The sequence below is a fragment of the Schistocerca piceifrons genome, chromosome 3 (genome assembly GCF_021461385.2).
Source record: "Schistocerca piceifrons isolate TAMUIC-IGC-003096 chromosome 3, iqSchPice1.1, whole genome shotgun sequence".
Taxonomy (NCBI): Eukaryota; Metazoa; Arthropoda; class Insecta; order Orthoptera; family Acrididae; genus Schistocerca; species Schistocerca piceifrons.
This window is the reverse complement of record NC_060140.1, coordinates 233991099-234011008: the sequence shown is the minus strand read 5'-3', so window position 1 is coordinate 234011008 and position 19910 is coordinate 233991099. Positions and strand designations below refer to the sequence as shown.

Genomic DNA, 19910 nt, shown 5'->3' with positions numbered 1-19910 from the left:
CACACATCTGCAACTCCATTTTTTTTTTTTTTTATTATGTGTTTACCTTAACCATACCTATTGTACATGTATATTGTCATCCCCTCCTCTCCTGTATAATGTTACTTCTCCACACATGTTTGGACACACAATAGTTTTACACTATGTAACACATGCCATTTTATCATATAGTGTCATCTAAAAATGCTGTTGTACAGTATGTGAAGCATTTTATGCAAATGTAATAGTTTGGGGGTTATATTCCTTTGTAACTCTCACTAACTATAGTTCTACTTCAACAGTAATTATGTAATTATATGTCTTTATGCTTTGTACTGTTAGCAGAACAGTTCTATTGCCTACCATAATCCTCCTTTTTATTTTATTATTATTATCTAATTATCATTTTATATATTTCCTTCTGTATTTAGGATGGTTTATTGTTCTGTTTGCATTTGATGTACATGCCCAAACTATACAAAAGCCTCATATCAATCTATGTTTTGTTAATCTGTTTTTATTGTATTTGATTTGCTATAAAGCCTTTCATTGTTTCTCTATGTGATAGTTTTAGAGTATACCATGTGTGGTGTCATAGTGCCTGATGTACTTTATTTTATATTTTACAATGTTTTATCAATGTAGACTGTTCACAACTTGTTAAGATTGTATTAACCAATGATTTTGTAAACAGTTTTTTGTATTACAGCATGCCATCACTAGGGCCTCTGGCTTAGCTTACGTGGTGGCTAGAGGTACACTTCAGTATCAATATCTATACAGAAGCCTTATATCTGGCTATGTTTGATTAATCTGTTTGTATTGTAGTTGATTTACTATGAAGCCTTTCCTTGTTTCTCTGTGTGAGAGTTTTAGAGTACACCATGCATGGCATCATAGCTCCTGATGTACTTTATTTTATATTTTATAATATTTTATCTATGCAGACTGTTCACAACTTGTCAAGATTGTATTTTACCAATACCTGTGTAAACAGTTATTTGTACTAGAGTAAAAAACCCAATTCTTTGATACATGATGCCACTGGAGGCCTCTGGCTCAGCTTACTTGGCCACTGGAGGTACCCCTCAGTATCAGTTTAATTTTGACACACAGCAATATTTGTGTGTGATTGCCACATTCAATAGAGCCATGTTTACATGTTTTGTAGCCTGAAAGGCATGTTTGGTCGTAATGCAAGAGTAATGTGCGTGGTATGTTATCTATCTTCCAACAATCTTTGTATTTTGTTAAGCCTTCATTGCTATGGATCACAGCCTCTACTTCATTTTGTTCTTGAGGATGATTTAATAATGGATGAGTTGTCTGAAACAAGTCGTCAGTTAATAAATAAAACTTTCTATGTAACTTATGACAGTGCCTTTAAAAGTTATTGTGGCAAATAAATTACCGAGTCTTTTGTCTGAACAGTTTTCAATTTGTATCTCTGGCTCATAAACTTTTCTGTATTTTTTCCCCCCCATTGCCACTGACACTGGATCTGGCAAACTTTGTCTTATGAATGAACAATTCTGTATTTTGGCTGTTGTCATGCTTGAACATTGGTGTGTGCTTCCCTCCCCTGTTATGATAACTTAGCTGTAAAGCAAGATGGTAACCACACAAACAAAATGCAAAAGACAACAGGAGAGCTGCTAGTTAGCAACCAGAGTCTGAAGACTGAGCTACTGGCATGTCCCACATACATGAGTTCTGCCCGCTTGAAGCCAGCTGAAGAAAACTGCCACGCGCCAGGTGTCACCACATCAACACCTCATACTTTTACACAATCAGCAACAAGCACTCAATGGTTGTTGGTCAGGCTGTCACACTTTCGACCCTGTGACCCTCTAATTTGGTTCAGACAAGTGAACGTGATTTTCCTGAGCAATAAAATCACTTGCAACCTCGCCAAATTTGGGCACGGCATGAGTGAACTAGACCAAAACCACACCTTTGTCAAATGCCTTAATGGCCGAAAGCTAAAATTGTGTGAGTCTTTTTGCTGTGCCTATCGTGTCTCAGCATTTTTGCTATATGGTGAGTAGCAACTTTCCTTCTCTAATATTGTTACATTCCATCCTGGATTTTCCATTCTTTGAAAAAAGAAACTAAAGTATATAAAGTACATAGAAAGAGCTAACATGGAAAAAGGGAACATAAAAATAAATCAGCCAAAGAAAAATAATTGCTTGGAAGAGAAATGATAGAATAATTTTCACAGAATATGAAAAACACATTAGTAGTACCAAAAGAAGTTAAAAAAATAAAAATAAAATATAAACTTATTTTCCTGTATCAGTTATTTGGAAATTTCAGTTATGAGCTGTGTGGATATAATTGAAACACAGATGATTAGGTGATATGATATGGCTAGCAAAAGAAAATCTATTCAACAAGTGGTGGCAGAACATACATAAAAGATGTGGAAATGCATCAGCTTTTGAAGCCGGCTGTTCCTCCTGACAGAAGGGTTGAAAGGAAAGGAGGAGGGATGAAGAAAAGAGACTGGTGGAAATGGCAAGAGTTGTGGATAAGTCACCCAAAATCACATGCCATGGGAGACTTATTGCACAGGATGAGAAGGAAAGGGAATGATCATCGAAAAGAAATGCAGTTACAACAGAATTTAACATAAATTTAAGTGGTTGTATGAGGGTGCATCAGGAAAGTCTATCAGTGGGAATCGTCGCAGATATAGGTACCACAGGGCAGTGATATGGCTACAGAAGGAGCATAAGGTATGACCAGTATATTGTGGAGACTGGGAGGAAGGTGACAAGAAGTTGTTCTAGATGATGAAGGTAAAATATTCAACAGAATAGACCACATGCCAGGGCACAATTATAAGAAGTCCTAGCCCTGCCAAAGTAGCTGATTAATACGTTCAAGACCAGGACAGTAATGAGTAATTAGGTGTAATCCTAAGTTGTCTTTTGGAGGGATATGCAGTAACAGGATTTGACTGGATGGTGTGGGCCATCTAGACTGGTGGGATAATAAGATGTAGTGATGAGTGGGGTGAGAATTGCTGTAAAGAGTCAACATATGAACAAATACATTTGCCTTGAATCTCAAGGTTGTTTGGGCAGAAAAATGAGTCATGGAAAGGATGGCAACTGTAATAATATAAGTACTGTTGTTTATTTGTAGCTTTAATGTGAAAGAAATGTGTGACCATCATCAAGAGTGAGGTCAACATAATGAAAAGTGGCATGGGTTTGGAATAGGAACATGTGAAATTTAATTGGGAGAAAGTATTTAGAGATTCCAAAAATTTTGACAGGTCAGTCTCATCATTAGTCTGTATGGCAAAAATGTCATCGCTGTATCTAAACTAAACAAAGGACTGAAAGGCTTATGGATCCCAGCAAAGCCCTTACCAAGTAACCCATGAAAAGGTTGGCACAGGAAGGAGCCATCTTCTTTCCCATGGTCATACCCTGATATACTTGTATTCCACTCCTCAAAGGTGAAGCAGTTGATGGTAAGCAGAAAGTTGATTGAGGTGTGCAGAGAAGACATAAAAAATTGTGGAATCAGGTGGGCATGTTTGAGGTACTGTTCAGCATCACACAGACTATATACATGAGGTATGTTGTATAGAGGGAGGTGGCATCAATGGTGACAAGCAAGGTGTGCATTGGGAACAAGATGGGCACAGATTACAGATAAACTAGTAAATGGCTGGTATCTTTAATATAGGAGAGGAGTCTCCGTACTTCTGTTGCAGGTGTAGACCAACCATGGGAGAGATACAGTGTCTGATCAAAAATATCTAGATAATTATATACAATGTAGAGCTGATCACTTGGTGTTCAGGGAGGTGGACCCACTGGTAGTATTGTCATGTCAGTAGAGAAGCAGTAACAGCAAAATGAGTTGGTCAGAAGAGCTCAGTGACAGGGAAATCAAATTTTCATTCATACAATATGCATAAAACATAACAGCTCATTAAGTGAACTTGATTAACCACAGGTATTGCCAGACAAACTTCAGTTAAAAGGCTGGAAAAGAAAGAGAAATGCTTACCTCAAAATAATTGCCAACCTTGTCCTTGCACCAGACCACATGTTCAATGCCTAATTTCTTCAGCAAATCTTCCAAAACCTGAAAAACAATACAATCAAGACATGATCTGATAAACACATTCAGATAAAATACATAGAGTAAATATGCATGTAAGATATAAGTTGTTTGGAGTCTTAATGTATCATGCAATTCTGCATTGATTTGTTCTGTTGATTACAGATGGAAAACGGCTCTCCAGACAGCTCACAAAGAACCTTGGAAGCTGTAGCTGACATCATTATTTGCCTTAAAATCCATACAAACTAAAAGTGTTATCCATTTAGCTCTGTATACCAGTAAGGTATAAAGAGCATATACAGCTGCTCATTCTTGTAAATGTGTATACAATGACAAACATACATTTTACATAGAACATATTTAAGCTTTATGAAATTATACTGCTCAAAGAGCTACTACCTACACAATATTAATATGATAAGGAATGTTGTGGCAGAATGTAAATGAGGAGACAGCTCACCGAACACTAGAAGTGACGAGCCCCTATAGGCATACACACAAAAAAAGAAAGAATGAAAGCTTCACTAGCTTTTGGAAATATCCTTCAACACACACACACACACACACACACACACACACACACACACACACACACACACACACACACACACACACACACACACACACTCATACACACAAACCAGCTACATGATACTTCCTGGCAGATTAAAACTGTGTGCCCGACCGAGACTCGAACTCGGGACCTTTGCCTTTCGCGGGCAAGTGCTCTACCAACTGAGCCACCGAAGCACGACTCATGCCCGGTACTCACAGCTTTACTTCTGCCAGTACCTCGTCTCCTACCTTCCAAACTTTACAGAAGCTCTCCTGCGAACCTTGCAGAACTAGCACTCCTGAAAGAAAGGATATTGCGGAGACATGGCTTAGCCACAGCCTGGGGGATGTTTCCAGAATGAGATTTTCACTCTGCAGCGGAGTGTGCGCTGATATGAAACTTCCTGGCAGATTAAAACTGTGTGCCCGACCGAGACTCGAACTCGGGACCTTTGCCTTTCGCGGGCAAGTGCTCTACCAACTGAGCCACCGAAGCACGACTCACGCCCGGTACTCACAGCTTTACTTCTGCCAGTACCTCGTCTCCTACCTTCCAAACTTTACAGAAGCTCTCCTGCGAACCTTGCAGAACTAGCACTCCTGAAAGAAAGGATATTGCGGAGACATGGCTTAGCCACAGCCTGGGGGATGTTTCCAGAATGAGATTTTCACTCTGCAGCGGAGTGTGCGCTGATATGAAACTTCCTGGCAGATTAAAACTGTGTGCCCGACCGAGACTCGAACTCGGGACCTTTGCCTTTCGCGGGCAAGTGCTCTACCAACTGAGCCACCGAAGCACGACTCACGCCCGGTACTCACAGCTTTACTTCTGCCAGTACCTCGTCTCCTACCTTCCAAACTTTACAGAAGCTCTCCTGCGAACCTTGCAGAACTAGCACTCCTGAAAGAAAGGATATTGCGGAGACATGGCTTAGCCACAGCCTGGGGGATGTTTCCAGAATGAGATTTTCACTCTGCAGCGGAGTGTGCGCTGATATGAAACTTCCTGGCAGATTAAAACTGTGTGCCCGACCGAGACTCGAACTCGGGACCTTTGCCTTTCGCGGGCAAGTGCTCTACCAACTGAGCCACCGAAGCACGACTCACGCCCGGTACTCACAGCTTTACTTCTGCCAGTACCTCGTCTCCTACCTTCCAAACTTTACAGAAGCTCTCCTGCGAACCTTGCAGAACTAGCACTCCTGAAAGAAAGGATATTGCGGAGACATGGCTTAGCCACAGCCTGGGGGATGTTTCCAGAATGAGATTTTCACTCTGCAGCGGAGTGTGCGCTGATATGAAACTTCCTGGCAGATTAAAACTGTGTGCCCGACCGAGACTCGAACTCGGGACCTTTGCCTTTCGCGGGCAAGTGCTCTACCAACTGAGCCACCGAAGCACGACTCACGCCCGGTACTCACAGCTTTACTTCTGCCAGTACCTCGTCTCCTACCTTCCAAACTTTACAGAAGCTCTCCTGCGAACCTTGCAGAACTAGCACTCCTGAAAGAAAGGATATTGCGGAGACATGGCTTAGCCACAGCCTGGGGGATGTTTCCAGAATGAGATTTTCACTCTGCAGCGGAGTGTGCGCTGATATGAGTGCTAGTTCTGCAAGGTTCGCAGGAGAGCTTCTGTAAAGTTTGGAAGGTAGGAGACGAGGTACTGGCAGAAGTAAAGCTGTGAGTACCGGGCGTGAGTCGTGCTTCGGTGGCTCAGTTGGTAGAGCACTTGCCCGCGAAAGGCAAAGGTCCCGAGTTCGAGTCTCGGTCGGGCACACAGTTTTAATCTGCCAGGAAGTTTCATATCAGCGCACACTCCGCTGCAGAGTGAAAATCTCATTCTGGAAACATCCCCCAGGCTGTGGCTAAGCCATGTCTCCGCAATATCCTTTCTTTCAGGAGTGCTAGTTCTGCAAGGTTCGCAGGAGAGCTTCTGTAAAGTTTGGAAGGTAGGAGACGAGGTACTGGCAGAAGTAAAGCTGTGAGTACCGGGCGTGAGTCGTGCTTCGGTGGCTCAGTTGGTAGAGCACTTGCCCGCGAAAGGCAAAGGTCCCGAGTTCGAGTCTCGGTCGGGCACACAGTTTTAATCTGCCAGGAAGTTTCATATCAGCGCACACTCCGCTGCAGAGTGAAAATCTCATTCTGGAAACATCCCCCAGGCTGTGGCTAAGCCATGTCTCCGCAATATCCTTTCTTTCAGGAGTGCTAGTTCTGCAAGGTTCGCAGGAGAGCTTCTGTAAAGTTTGGAAGGTAGGAGACGAGGTACTGGCAGAAGTAAAGCTGTGAGTACCGGGCGTGAGTCGTGCTTCGGTGGCTCAGTTGGTAGAGCACTTGCCCGCGAAAGGCAAAGGTCCCGAGTTCGAGTCTCGGTCGGGCACACAGTTTTAATCTGCCAGGAAGTTTCATATCAGCGCACACTCCGCTGCAGAGTGAAAATCTCATTCTGGCAGCTACATGATGTCAATTGAACACACCATGCTAGGATTGCAGTTAGTCACATATACTGGGGTGACAGGTTGTGTCAGGTTGCATGGAGTGGGGTGCATAGAGGGAGAAAAGACACAGGAAGCAGGACCATGGTTTGAGGAAGTGTGGTTGATGGCTCAGGGGGACGCAATAAGTGTGTGGGATAGTAATGTGGGAGAGAGATGCAACAGGTCCACAGGATAGGAATGTGACACATGGGTAATAGAACTAGTGATTTTGTACAGCACATGATGACAGTGGCATGGGCAAGTGAACTGGGAGTGACAGGAACAGGTATGAGAGACTGTTGGGTGGAGGGTGTGGGTGCAGTAGTTTAGTAGGTATTGACGCTGGGTGATCATAGGAGCAAAGAATGTTTTTCAACAATTGTCGCCCATCTACATAGTTCAGAAAGGTTCTTATTGGGGGGAAGGGTGCAAATGACATGGACTGTGAAGAAGCCATTGAACTTGAGTGTGTTGTGCTCAGCACCACACTCCACCACTGGGTGGTCAACTTTAATCTTAGCCACAATTTGGCAGTGGTCATTCATTGTGGTGGACAGCTGGTTGGTGGTCATGAGCACATAATATGCTGTGCAGAAATCACAGCAGAGCTGGTGTATGACATGGTTGCTTTCACAGGTGTCCCTGCATCTGATCAGTAGGATGAGCCTGTGACAGGTCTAATATAGGATGCACTGTGTGGGTAAATAAAGCAGGTCTTGCACCTGGTTCTTCCACAGGGATATGATCCCTCTGGCAAGGGGTTGAGACAGGGAGTGGCATAAGAATGGACTAGGATAATATGCAGGTTGGTTGGGTGTGGAAAATATCACTTTAGTGTCATGGGAGGCATTATGGGTAGGATGTCTAATTTCCAGGCACAATGGCAGATAGTCGAAGCCCTGGAAAATGACATAGTTCAGTTGCTCCATCCAGCATGGGATGGGTGATGAGGGGGGAGAAGGGCTCCTTGAAACTAGTTCTTGGACATGCTTGGAGTGTGAGAATGTGGCATGAAAAATCTGTTTTGACTTAGTTTGAGGGACAGTGTCTGTATGTGAAGGCTTTTGTGAGACCTTCAGCAAGGGGATTTTCATCACTGCAAATATCACATCCATGAGTGGCCTGGCAAAATGGGAGCAATTTTTTGGTGAGGAAGGTAGAACAGTGTTGTGACAGTGCCACGACATTTAACAGTGCTGCCACAACAATATGCGTAAACGGCGATAGAGGCGCTCCGCAACTTGGCTGAGCGCGGAAGCGCCACCTAGCTACGAACGGCGCCGGCCGCATGTCACGGCACGGCAGTCGAATAAGAGATACTGAGTTGTTATCATGTAACCAGCTATTGTTTCTAAGTGAGTGTGTTTGAATATCCACACAATTATTGGTGATTAAAGGTTATAACACTTTTTGCCGACGAGGTCGGATATTTTCACTGCATTGTGGATTTGTGTGATCATGACGGGGCAGACATGGAACAGCTTATGCAAGTGCTCATTGAACAACAAACACAGCTGACGGCTGCTATTCAGGCACAACAAACACAGCTGACGGCTGCTATTCAGGCATTGTCGACGTCGCTTACTCATCGTCTGTCTTCCTCTTCTCCGCCTCCATTCCCTCCTTACGACGAGGCCGCTGAAGACTGGGAGGATTATGAGAAGCATTTGCGGCAACAATTCTTGGCTTTTGGCGTTGTCGACGCTCCTATGTGTAAGTCGTTATTTCTATCTTGGATTTCCCACGGATCTATCAGCTGCTATCTCAGTTAGCCCCTCTGCAGGTACCTGCCTCTCTGTCCTTCCAAGAAATGTGTGACTTATTGTCTAACTATTACCGAAAAAACACCCACGTCGTTGCTGCCCGCTTGACGCTCTACCGGTGTCGTAAACAGCCCCATCAATCTTACCAGGCTTGGGCGGCGGAACTACACGGTCTGAGTAGGAAATGTAAGTTTGTCAAGGACACTCATCATGAGTCTTATGCTGATTCAATGGTTAGGGATGCTATTCTATGGCTTGCTCCTGATAAAGAAGTTCGGCAACGTGCCCTACAACTGCCAAACCCGTCGTTGTCGGAAGTTCTAAGCATCTCTCAATCCTTTGAAGTGTCTCACACTGCTGGCGCGCAAATAGACGCGTGGTGTGATGTAGGCACTGTACAGTCAACTTTTGACACGGATAATTTGCCTGTTTCACAGGAGAACAAAGATGTGGCGGCGGTTCACTCACGTAAACAACGTCGCGTTTGGCCGCAACGCTCGCAGCGAAAACAGCAACCACAGAAGCAGGTTCGTTCCGCACTTCCTTCTTGTCCACGTTGTTTCGTACAGCATGACCGGGCCGCGTGTCCAAAACGTTGGGCCACGTGTAATTCATGTAGGAAAAAAGGCCACATTGCTTCTGTGTGTCAGTCCCCTAAAGTTCCTGTCGACGAGGACGAGGCATCAGACATGGATGTTAACTGTGTGCTTTCTCAAACAAATAAGTTGTTTGTTACTGTTCGTGTTCTGGATAAAGACATTCGCATGCAAGTGGACACTGGCTCTGCAGTAACTCCCATTAATTCTCGCACGTATTTGGAGTTGGGCTCCCTCCCTTGTCTCCAGTTACGCGAAATCTGAGAACTTATAATAAACAGAAACTTCCTATCATTGGCCAGTTTGATGCTTCCACTGCCTACAAGTCTGTTGTTAGGCCCCTCACGTTTTATGTGGTGGATCATGCGGGCACTGAAAACCTGTTCGGTTATGATGCTTTCCAGTTGCTCAGGTCCTCCATTGATGATGATGTGCACCTCATATCTGAGGATATTCCGTATCAGCAGCTGGATGGATTGCATTCTGAATTTTCGTCCGTGTTCTCTGCTGGTCTGGGTCGTGCCCAGGATTTTGAAGCCCACATTACTCTTAAACCTTCAGCTCGTCCTAAGTTTTTCCGGGCACGCACTATTCCGCTGGCGTTGCGTGCACCTGTCAAGGCTGAGATAGACAGGTTAACAGCTTCAGGGATTCTCCTTCCTGTTACCTCCAGCGAATGGGCATCGCCAATCGTGGTGGTTTCTAAACCAAACGGGAGTCTGCGATTGTGTGGTGATTTTAAAGCCATTGTCAACGCTCAGAGCCTCATTGACACTTATCCTCTTCCCCGTCCTGAGGAGTTATTTACCAAGCTCGCTGGGGGCCAGTTCTTTTCCAAACTTGACTTATTGAAGGCGTACCATCAGTTGCCGTTGGATGCTTCTTCCAAGGAATTTCTCGTCATCAACACTCCTTGTGGGTTGTATCAGTACCAACGGTTACCATTTGGCGTCGCTAGCGTGCCGGCCATTTTTCAGCGGTTTTTGGAACAGCTCACGGCTTCCGTTCCCGGCTGCATAAACTACCTGGATGACATTGTTGTCACGGGGGCCTCCACTGAGAAGCACCTTCGCAATTTGCGTTCACTGTTTCGGGTTTTGCATTCGGCTGGGTTGAGGTGCAATCTGGACAAGTCACAGTTCTTCCAACCCTCCATTGTGTATCTTGGTTTCCACTTGTCCCGTGAGGGTATACGTCCTCCACATCAGCACGTTGCGGCCATTAACGCTCTACCCCGGCCGTCTACGGTCAAAGAACTTCAGGCGTTTCTAGGCAAGATTGCTTATTATCACAAATTCATTCCATCCGCGGCAGTGGTAGCTCATCCTCTGCATCAGCTGTTACGCAAAAACGTCCCTTTCTGTTGGTCCGACGAGTGTGAGCAGGCTTTTGTCCCCCTGAAGGCTCATTTGCAGTCGGCACCTTGGCTTGCCACATTCCGTCTGGTTCAGCACTTGGTTCTGGCAACTGACGCGTCGCAGTATGGCCTAGGGGCTGTTCTCGCCCATCGGTATGAGGTTGGGTCAGAATGACCCATCGCCTATGCTTCCAAGACCCTCAACGATGCGCAACGGCGTTACTCTCAAATCGAAAAGGAGGCGCTCGCTATCATTTATGCTCTAAAAAAGTTCAGCGTTTTTTTGTATGGTTCTAAGTTTCACCTCATCACCGACCACAAGCCGCTGGTCTCTCTTTCAGCCCATTGGCGTCGCTTCCGGATAAGGCAGCTCACCGCCTGCAACGTTGGGCCCTATACTTGTCTCGTTTTCACTATGAGATTCACTATCGCCCCACGGCCTAGCACGCCAACGCTGACGCATTGTCGTGATTGCCAATGGGCCCCGACCTGGTTTTCGATCGTGATGAACTACTCTGTTTCCACATTGATGAGGAAGAACGTAGTGCGGTCGAGGGTTTTCCACTTACAGGTTCGCAGTTTGCGTCGGCTATTGCGCGGGACCCGGTCCTGCGTCAGGTGATCGGTTTTGTTCAACGGGGTTGGCCAGACAGGACCAAGGGCCAAGCATCAGATCCCCTTTGCAACTACCATGCCTTGCGCCTTTGTCTGTCTGTTTGTGATGGTGTTGTTCTTCTGGCCACGGATGGCGCATCTCCATGGGTCGTGGTGCCAGCCTCTCTTCGCAAAGATGTTCTCAAACTGTTGCATGAAGGCCATTGGGGTATTTCTTGGACTAAGTCCCTGGCCCACAGGCACATTTATTGGCCCGGTATTGATTTGGACATCGCCCACATGGTTGCTGCGTGTGATCAGTGTGCTCAACAACTGGCTGCACCTCGTACAATGCCCTCTCCATGGCCTGATCCGGTACAGCCATGGGAACGGGTGCACGCTGACTTTGCCGGCCCCATCCTCAGTACTTATTGGCTACTGTTGATTGACGCCTTCTCGAAGTTTCCGTTTGTTGTTCGATGTCCGTCGCCCACCACTGCGGCAACAACGCTGGCTTTGTCCAAAATCTTTGCGCTAGAAGGTCATCCATCCACGATTGTCACGGACAATGGCCCTCAGTTCTCTTCACAGGCCTTCCGTGATTTTTGTACTGGACAAGGGATTCATCATGTTACAGCACCGCCCTTCCATCCACAATCGAATGGGGAGGTCGAGCGCCTTGTCTGCACTTTCAAAAGCAAGATGAAAAAATTCCTTAGTGATTTTTCCACAGATGACACTCTGCTGCAATTTCTGAGTTCTTATCACTTCACGCCTCTGGGTGATCGCAGCCCTGCTGAACTCTTGCATGGCCACCAAGCGCGCACTCTACTGCACCTGTTTCACCCTGTCAGGCCTTGTGCTGCGTCCCCTAGTGCGGGAAAATACGCGGTGGGCGCCGACATGTGGGCACAAGGGTATGGATCTCACCCTAAATGGATTCCAGGGTTGGTCAAGCCTCTTCGCAGCCACCGGCTTTGTGAAATACGTACGGACGACGGCACGGTTGTTCGCCATTACGACCAGATGCACCCACGAGTGGTGGCCACGCCGGTGCCACCGCCCCTTCCTTCGCCTCCACCAGCCCGAGAAGCCAGTCCTGTCGCTGCTGCCAATCTACCGTATGTGTTGATGCAGCCGACGTCACTACCGCTTCCGAGTACGCCGGAACTGGCCCCAGTCGTGACACCGCCATCTCTGGGACCCATCTCGCTGGAGCACACCCCCAGGTCCACAACACCTATGGATGCTGCTCCGGAGTTTTCACCCATCATCTCGTCCAGGAGGCACGTTCCACGCACGAGCTTCCATCCTGGACATTTTTGACCATACTCTCGTGTCTCTCCGCGGGATCTTCTCGGGGCCTCACAAGAGGCCTTGGATGTCTCCGCACTGTCCATGTCTCCAAGGAAGTGAGTGTTTTTTTTTTCAAGGGGGGAAAAGTGTTGTGACAGTGCCACGACATTTAACAGTGCTGCCATGACAGTACGTGCAAACGGCGATAGAGGCGCTCCGCAACTCGGCTGAGCGTGGGAGCGCCACCTAGCTATGAACGGCACCGGCCGCATGTCACGGCATGGCAGTCGAATAAGAGATACTGAGTTGTTATCATGTAACCAGCTATTGTTTCTAAGTGAGTGTGTTTGAATATCCACGCAATTATTGGTGATTAAAGGTTATAACAGACAGCTGTCAAAATGCAGGTACTTTGGATGGTTAATGGGCTTGATACAGATAGAGGTATGGATGGAGCCATCAGAGAGGTGGAAGTAAACATCCAGGGAGTTGGCACAGTGGACTGAGAAGGACAAGGTGAAGTGAATGGGAGAAAAGGTGTTGAGGCTGTGGAGGAATGTGGATAGTGTGTCTTGGTCATAAGTCCAGAACATAAAAAAATTATCAATGAACCTGAACCGGACAAGGTGTTTTGGGGTTTTGGAGGCTAGGAAGGTTTCCTACAAATAGTTCACAGATTGGCATAGGAGTGTGCCATGGAGATGTCCACGGCTGTGCCACTGATTAGTGTACATATCTTTGCCTCAAACAAGAAGTAGTTGTGTGTGAGGATGTAGCAGGTTCAATGTATAAAGAATGAGGTAGTGGGTATGGAGCTGGAAGGACATAATCAGAAGTAGTATTCAATAACATCAAAAGCATGGGCAGGGAGCTGTAGGTGTAGAGGAGGATGGCATCAACAATGACAAGTAGGCATCTAAGTGGTACTGGAGTGGGGGTGGTCAAGTGTCAGTGAAGGATGTGGTTTGCATCTTCAATACGAGAGGCTAGGGTTCAACCAATCAGTTGTTGGTTGACAAGACTGGAGATTCATTCACTGGAGGCATAGGAACTAGCTGCTATTGGGTGTTGGCTGTCCAAGATTGTTGTGTTTATGGATTTCTGGAAGCATTTAGAAGGTGGGTATGTGGGGAGTTGTTGAGGTGAGAAGGGAGATGGATTCAGGGGAAATATTCTTGGAGATTAGAGATTATGTTGAACTTCTGGGAGGGAATCACTATGGCAAAGCTTGAAGATGAAGAGTCAGACAGTTGGCAGATCCCTTCTTTCAGGTAGTCACTGTGATTCATCATAAAAGTGGTAGAGCCTTTTCCTGCAGGGAGGATGATTAAATCAGGGTCTGTCTTCTGTTGAGAGGTCTGTGTTTTTGGCAAGGCACTTGGGGAATAATGGTGAGGTCAAATCGGAGGTAAGGAATCCCTGGAAGGTAACTATGGAGGGTTATATGGGAGAGGGGAGAGTCACAGTTGGATGGTGGTATGAACTGAAGAGTCAAGCTCCAATGCTGGGATTAGGATATCAAATTATGTTTTGTCACAGGGATTGCCAGCAAAAAAATGTTTCCATTTTGGGGTTCAGGGGAACGAGGGTAGGTTTATGATGAATGCACCATGGTTCAAATGTATTTGTTTGAAAGCTAGGGACAGACATGCAGGCACACGCACATGCACACACACACACACACACACACACACACACACACACACACACACACACACACACACACACATGCACAGGTGCACACAAATATGTTCTTAACTCATAATCAGTTGAAAAGGAGATACATGCTGTGTTGGAGAGAGAGTGTTCCTATCATTAGTCATCATGGCAAATAGCTCATGTGACTAAACTGTCATCAAATCTCATATTGGTTGTTTCTCTGATGGGCAATTGAAAGGTAGACAAGATGTGCAACATCAGCTCACTTGCTTACAGTCAGACAGCAAGTGGCCAATTGATGTGGTACTCTGTCTTCATGGTCACGTAAGTACTGGGCTTTTCATGTGCCAGAAAATCAATAGTAAGTGCTGTGAGTAAATTGCTATGTGCAACAAAATGCTGAAGAGAGAGGTCCTGTCAGGTAGACTGGCCACAGAGCAACAAACCACTTACTAATTCAGTGAAGGACAACAGCAACCACTGAGTAGCTGCACCATCTGCAGTGACATAATGGTTACAGAAGCCACTGCCTCACATGTGTACCTCTATTCACTGAACATCACAGGCCACTAAACTCCAAAAGCATGAAAAAATGGAAGGAAAATAATACTAGGATTTAACACCCCACCAACAACAAAGTCATAAGAAATGGAGTATAAGCTCACAATGGATGAGAATGGTGTAGGGGACTGGCTGTGGCCTATTCAGTGCAGTCATTCTGGATGTCACCTTAAGTGATTTAAGAGAACAGTGGAAAACATAAATCTGTATGAGTGGTCATGGATTTTAATCTTACTCCTCCAATGTGTGAGTCCAGTGTGTTTAGATGTAATGCTAACAAAATGCTATAGAAGCTCACATAATACTAAGTATAGAAAGCTGGTTGAAACCTGAAATTTATATCAGTGAGATTTTTGAGCAAAAGAGTATATCGAAAGGATGGGCTAATGGGAAATGGAGGTGGTGTATTTGTCACAGTAGACAAGAAACTCAAATCCACCAAGATAGAAATTGAAGTGTATGGGAGAGTGTTTGGGAAAGACTCAGCGTCAGGGATGGGCATAAAATGATAATTGGATCCCTCTATTGCCCACCAGACTCATCTCCTGATGTAACCAAACACTTTAGAGAAAACCTCAGCTCAGTTATATGTAAGTTCTCCAATCATACTGTAATCATTGGTGGAGACTTTAATCAACCAACAATTAATTGGTAATATTGCAGTTTTGTTAGTGGTGGGTGCGACAAGACATCCTGTGAAACATTACTGAATGCCTTCTCTGAAAACTACCTAGAACAGATAGTTAGGAACCCCACTTATGATGAAAATATACTGGATCTAATGGCAACACACACAGCCCTGACCTCTTTGAAGTTGTCCACATCGAAAATTTCAGCACAGGTCAGGAGCATGTAGAGTAACTATGGCTCAAGTTTAAAATAATAGTTAACCACACACTGGATATATACGTACCCAGTAGAACAGTTCATAATGGGAGGGAACTTCCATGGTATACAGGGTCTCTAAAGAAACAGAGATTACTGCATAACAAGTGTAAAACAAAGCGTATGGCTATAGATAGAGAGATGCTGAATGGAATGCATTTGGCTGTCAAAAGAGTATTGCATGATGTCTTCAGTGACTACCGTAGTAGAATACTGTCAAATGATATTTCACAAAACTCAAAGAAATTCTGGTCATATGTGAGGGTTGTTAGGGACACCAACAAATGGAAAAGGAACTAAAATTGATGGTAGCAATGCAACAGCAGAAATGCTTAACTCTGTTTTCAAATGTTCCTTCACAAAGGAAAAATCAGGAAAATTTCCCCAATTTAATCCTTGTACTATTGAAAAGATGAATGAAATAAGTATTAGTGGCAGTGGTGTTGAGAAACAGCTCAAATCGTTAAAACTGAACAAAGGTCCAGGCCCTTATGGAATCCCTGTCAGATTCTATACTGAATTTGTGGCTGAGTTAGACCCTCTTCTATCTATAATCTATCGTAGATCTCTCAAACATAAAACAATGGTCATTTCCTGGAGAAAAGCACAGGTATATGTGCCTGTTCTACAATTAGGGTAGGCCTAGTAGAAGTGTTCCACAAAACTACTGTTCAGTGTCCTTGAGATCAATTTGTTGTAGAATCTTAGAACATATTCTGAGGTCAAACATAATGAGGGATCTTGAGACCTTGAATAGAATGACCTCCTCAATGCCAGCCACCATGGATTCTGAAAATGCGGATTTTGGTATTTTATGTACTATTACTTAGCAGGCATCCAAATGAAGAAAGAAAAAAACCTGTTAAATACTCAATTACAGAAAATATTAAACCGAATGGGGATGCAATACACCCACTCCTTGCAGGTTCCATTGTTAACAGCAAATAATGCTGGGTATACAAGGTAAGCAAAGCCATACAATGGGTGACAATTTTAATCTATCAAAAGAATACCGCAAAAGGTCCAAGGTTTTTCATGCTGAAACTCTGATTTTTTCTGACCTCATTACTGTTGAATGTGAGACAAATTTACAGATACAGATAACTTTTTTTTTACTTACACTGGAACTTATAAGTGAGTATTTTGAGTGCGGCTAGAATTAGAAACATGACGTATAAAAAAAGGTAAAGCCATGAATGAGCTTCTGACCTGACTGCAAGTATACTGCAGCCTTTCACTTGCTGTGCTGCTAGGAAATGGAGGGAAATGAGCCCACTGCCTCAGCTCTCCTTTTACCCCCAGGAAAGATCCCTAGTACACAACTGATAGCAGCCTGAGTGGACCTGGGGTCACCCGGGAGGAACTGAAACAAGAAAATATGCCCACTCCTGCTCAGGATTGAAACTGGGACCTCAAGGGCAAGAGTCTAGCAGACATGTATACAAATACTAATTTTTATTATTTTTAAATAAATAATGTTTCACTTCTTACATGGCACCAGTGTTGAAATAGCCTGCAATTTTTGTGATGTACCTTTCTATTCTGAATGCATGAAGAATGTACTATCATAACACAGCACACAAGCAAGTTTGCTACGGCTACATTTTATGTCGATTTTCTATCAGAAAGTACTGACCAGGGGCATCTAAAGTTATTGATGCCCAGTACTGGAATAATAAGCAGCATAAAATTCTCTACAGGTATTAAAGGGCACAGTGCAACAGCTATTAAAAATTTGTTTTTAGGTTCAACAAATTGCAGTGATTTAGCCATAAAACCAATAGCCAATGGTTTATCTGGTCATGATGGTCAAATGCAAACAATAAAATGTACTGACCAGTTAGGGATAGATCATAGATGAAAAGTGTTCTATTTCAGAACTTTAAACAATGACTCAATCACAGTGCTTAGAGAGAAAATATGGGCAGAAAGGTGGAAAACTTTAAAACAGAGAGTCTTGCTGGAAAATTTAACTATTTCTTAAACATATTCATACAGTACTTTGAATTTTGTTTTCTCCTGAAACAAAGAAGAGAAAAATTGAACAAAAGCATGTAAAGGGATGGATAATGCCTGGGATTAAAAGCATTTCATGCTATGAAGAGAGAGCTTTACCTAATTCACAAGAAAAGCTGTAGTCAAAAGTTCAAACTCCATTATCACTAGCATTGTAAAATCTTCTGTCTGTCACTGCAAAAGCAAAAGTTTACTCAGAAAATAAAATACACTAGGAATAAGGTAAAAACTATTTGGGGCATTATTAAAACAGAAATGAAACTAGTCATCCAAAAGAAACTGAGCCCGCAGAAAACAGCTCTGATAGAAATGGTGATACTTTCTAATCATTGGTCACCAAATTTATTGAATATTTCCGCACAGTGACAGCAAACATTGCACACACTGATAAACAACCAAATACAGATGCATTAGATTTATTTGTACATACACCTCATGCACCATCAACAGACATTAGTTTCAAAACAAATACAATTGCTAAGGAGACCGCAAAATTCATAAGGTCACTAAAAAGCAGCAATTGTGCTGGCTTTGATGATGTTGGTAGCAGAACATCAAACCCTGGCACTGACTTGATAGCATTACCCTTAGTTTATCTTCATAATAAATCAATGAGAGCTTATTTCCTGACAAACTTAAATATGCTGTAGTAACACTCATTTAGAAAAGCGGAGATATGTAAACCACCTCTATGACAGACCTATTACTCTCTTTTGAGTCTTTCCAAAAGCATTTCAAAAACTGGCCTATGATCCACTTATACCAGCAAAACTGAAAACTCTTTATGTGCTTTCATAAAGGATTCCATGCAGAGAAAGCAAGGCATGAACTCACAAATTAAATGCTACGATAGCTAAACACAGACAATTATCCTGTTGGCATTTTGTGACCTTGTCATGAAACTCTACTTGGCTAACAAAATGTTATAGCATAAATGGCATCCCCTCTTGTACGGGTGAAGTCACCTTCATACCAGAAAACAGAGGGTTTCACTGACAAACTGTCTCACAGGCAAGAAGCTAACTTCAGAATAAGGGAACATAACATGTGAGATGCCACAGGAATTGGTACTGGTCCCACTCCTGTCCAATAAGGTTGGTAGCAAAGCAACATCCAATTTATGACAATTAATCAAGGCCCAAACTCAACCTTAATTGACATAACTCATATGATAATGGGGCAGGCCTGCAACTGGTTTACAAGTAACTGTTAATACCTTACTCTCACAAAGACTCATATTATGCAATTCCTAGAAAGCAATAATGTCCTGTTACTGCCAGTAGTTGACATTAATTGTCATACTCTAAATGAAAAACATAGTGTAAGATTCCTTGGGGCAAGGATGAGGGAGTAAGGAAGTGGCTCACATACTCAGCTGCGCCCAGCCAGCGATGATGCATGACATCTCAGTAAACAAACCATTTCATCTACTGAGACAAAAACGAGATTTTTCCAGTGTTTTTTTCAAATTTCCCTGATTTACCTGACACATTTGAAATTCCCTGATATTCCCTGATTTCCAGAAATTGTGGCACCCCTGGTGGTACTGAACACATTAGTACACAAGGCAAAAATCATTTCTGATAACGACCTTCTAGACTCAGAATTTCAGCATGCATTTGAAGCATGCATTCAGAGAAAATGATTACAGCAAGGGAGAAATTGCTAAAGCTTCCAAGTGCCACAGACAAAAGACACCTTGTGACTCAGTGGGGCTGCCAAGCTAGCTACATTCTTCCCAAATTGTGGAGCAGCTACTAGGAAGACTGGGTGCATGCTGAATAGAAATGAACTGAGACTAGTGTGTGGCCCCACCAACAAAATAAGAGATATGTTATGTCCTGTTAAAGACAACATGGGTCTTCAAGTTACTTGTGGGTGTGGTGTCCACTATGAATGTGGCAGTACAGGATGACACAGAATATCGGGAATGCTTGAAATGAGTAGCAGCGGCTGTGGGCAGGTGGCAGCACTGAGGGTTCATGACAGACGACAGTTAGGGAGTGAACAGTCCGCTATCCCAGTAATCATGGAACAGTGGAACAGACAACAGCATGCATTAGCCATAAAAATGTTTTATAAAA

General features: G+C 43.9%; 1 protein-coding gene and 8 non-coding genes across 9 annotated transcripts in view; 3 read left to right on the top strand and 6 right to left on the bottom strand.

The window, feature by feature from the left end:
- The window catches only part of LOC124788538, a 266831-nt gene that overhangs the window by 169411 nt on the left and 77510 nt on the right, over positions 1 to 19910 (bottom strand). The window contains exon 2 of the mRNA XM_047255808.1: positions 4012 to 4089. Coding sequence (XP_047111764.1) covers positions 4012 to 4089 — 78 coding nt within the window. The remainder of the gene's footprint in view (positions 1 to 4011; positions 4090 to 19910) is intronic.
- Trnas-cga lies at positions 4745 to 4819 on the bottom strand. Its single transcript has one exon. It is a non-coding gene; the product is annotated as a tRNA-Ser (tRNA).
- On the bottom strand, positions 5046 to 5120 carry Trnas-cga. Its single transcript has one exon. It is a non-coding gene; the product is annotated as a tRNA-Ser (tRNA).
- Trnas-cga lies at positions 5347 to 5421 on the bottom strand. The gene has a single exon. It is a non-coding gene; the product is annotated as a tRNA-Ser (tRNA).
- Trnas-cga lies at positions 5648 to 5722 on the bottom strand. The gene has a single exon. It is a non-coding gene; the product is annotated as a tRNA-Ser (tRNA).
- On the bottom strand, positions 5949 to 6023 carry Trnas-cga. Its single transcript has one exon. It is a non-coding gene; the product is annotated as a tRNA-Ser (tRNA).
- Positions 6327 to 6401, top strand: Trnas-cga. The gene has a single exon. It is a non-coding gene; the product is annotated as a tRNA-Ser (tRNA).
- Trnas-cga lies at positions 6628 to 6702 on the top strand. The gene has a single exon. It is a non-coding gene; the product is annotated as a tRNA-Ser (tRNA).
- Trnas-cga lies at positions 6929 to 7003 on the top strand. The gene has a single exon. It is a non-coding gene; the product is annotated as a tRNA-Ser (tRNA).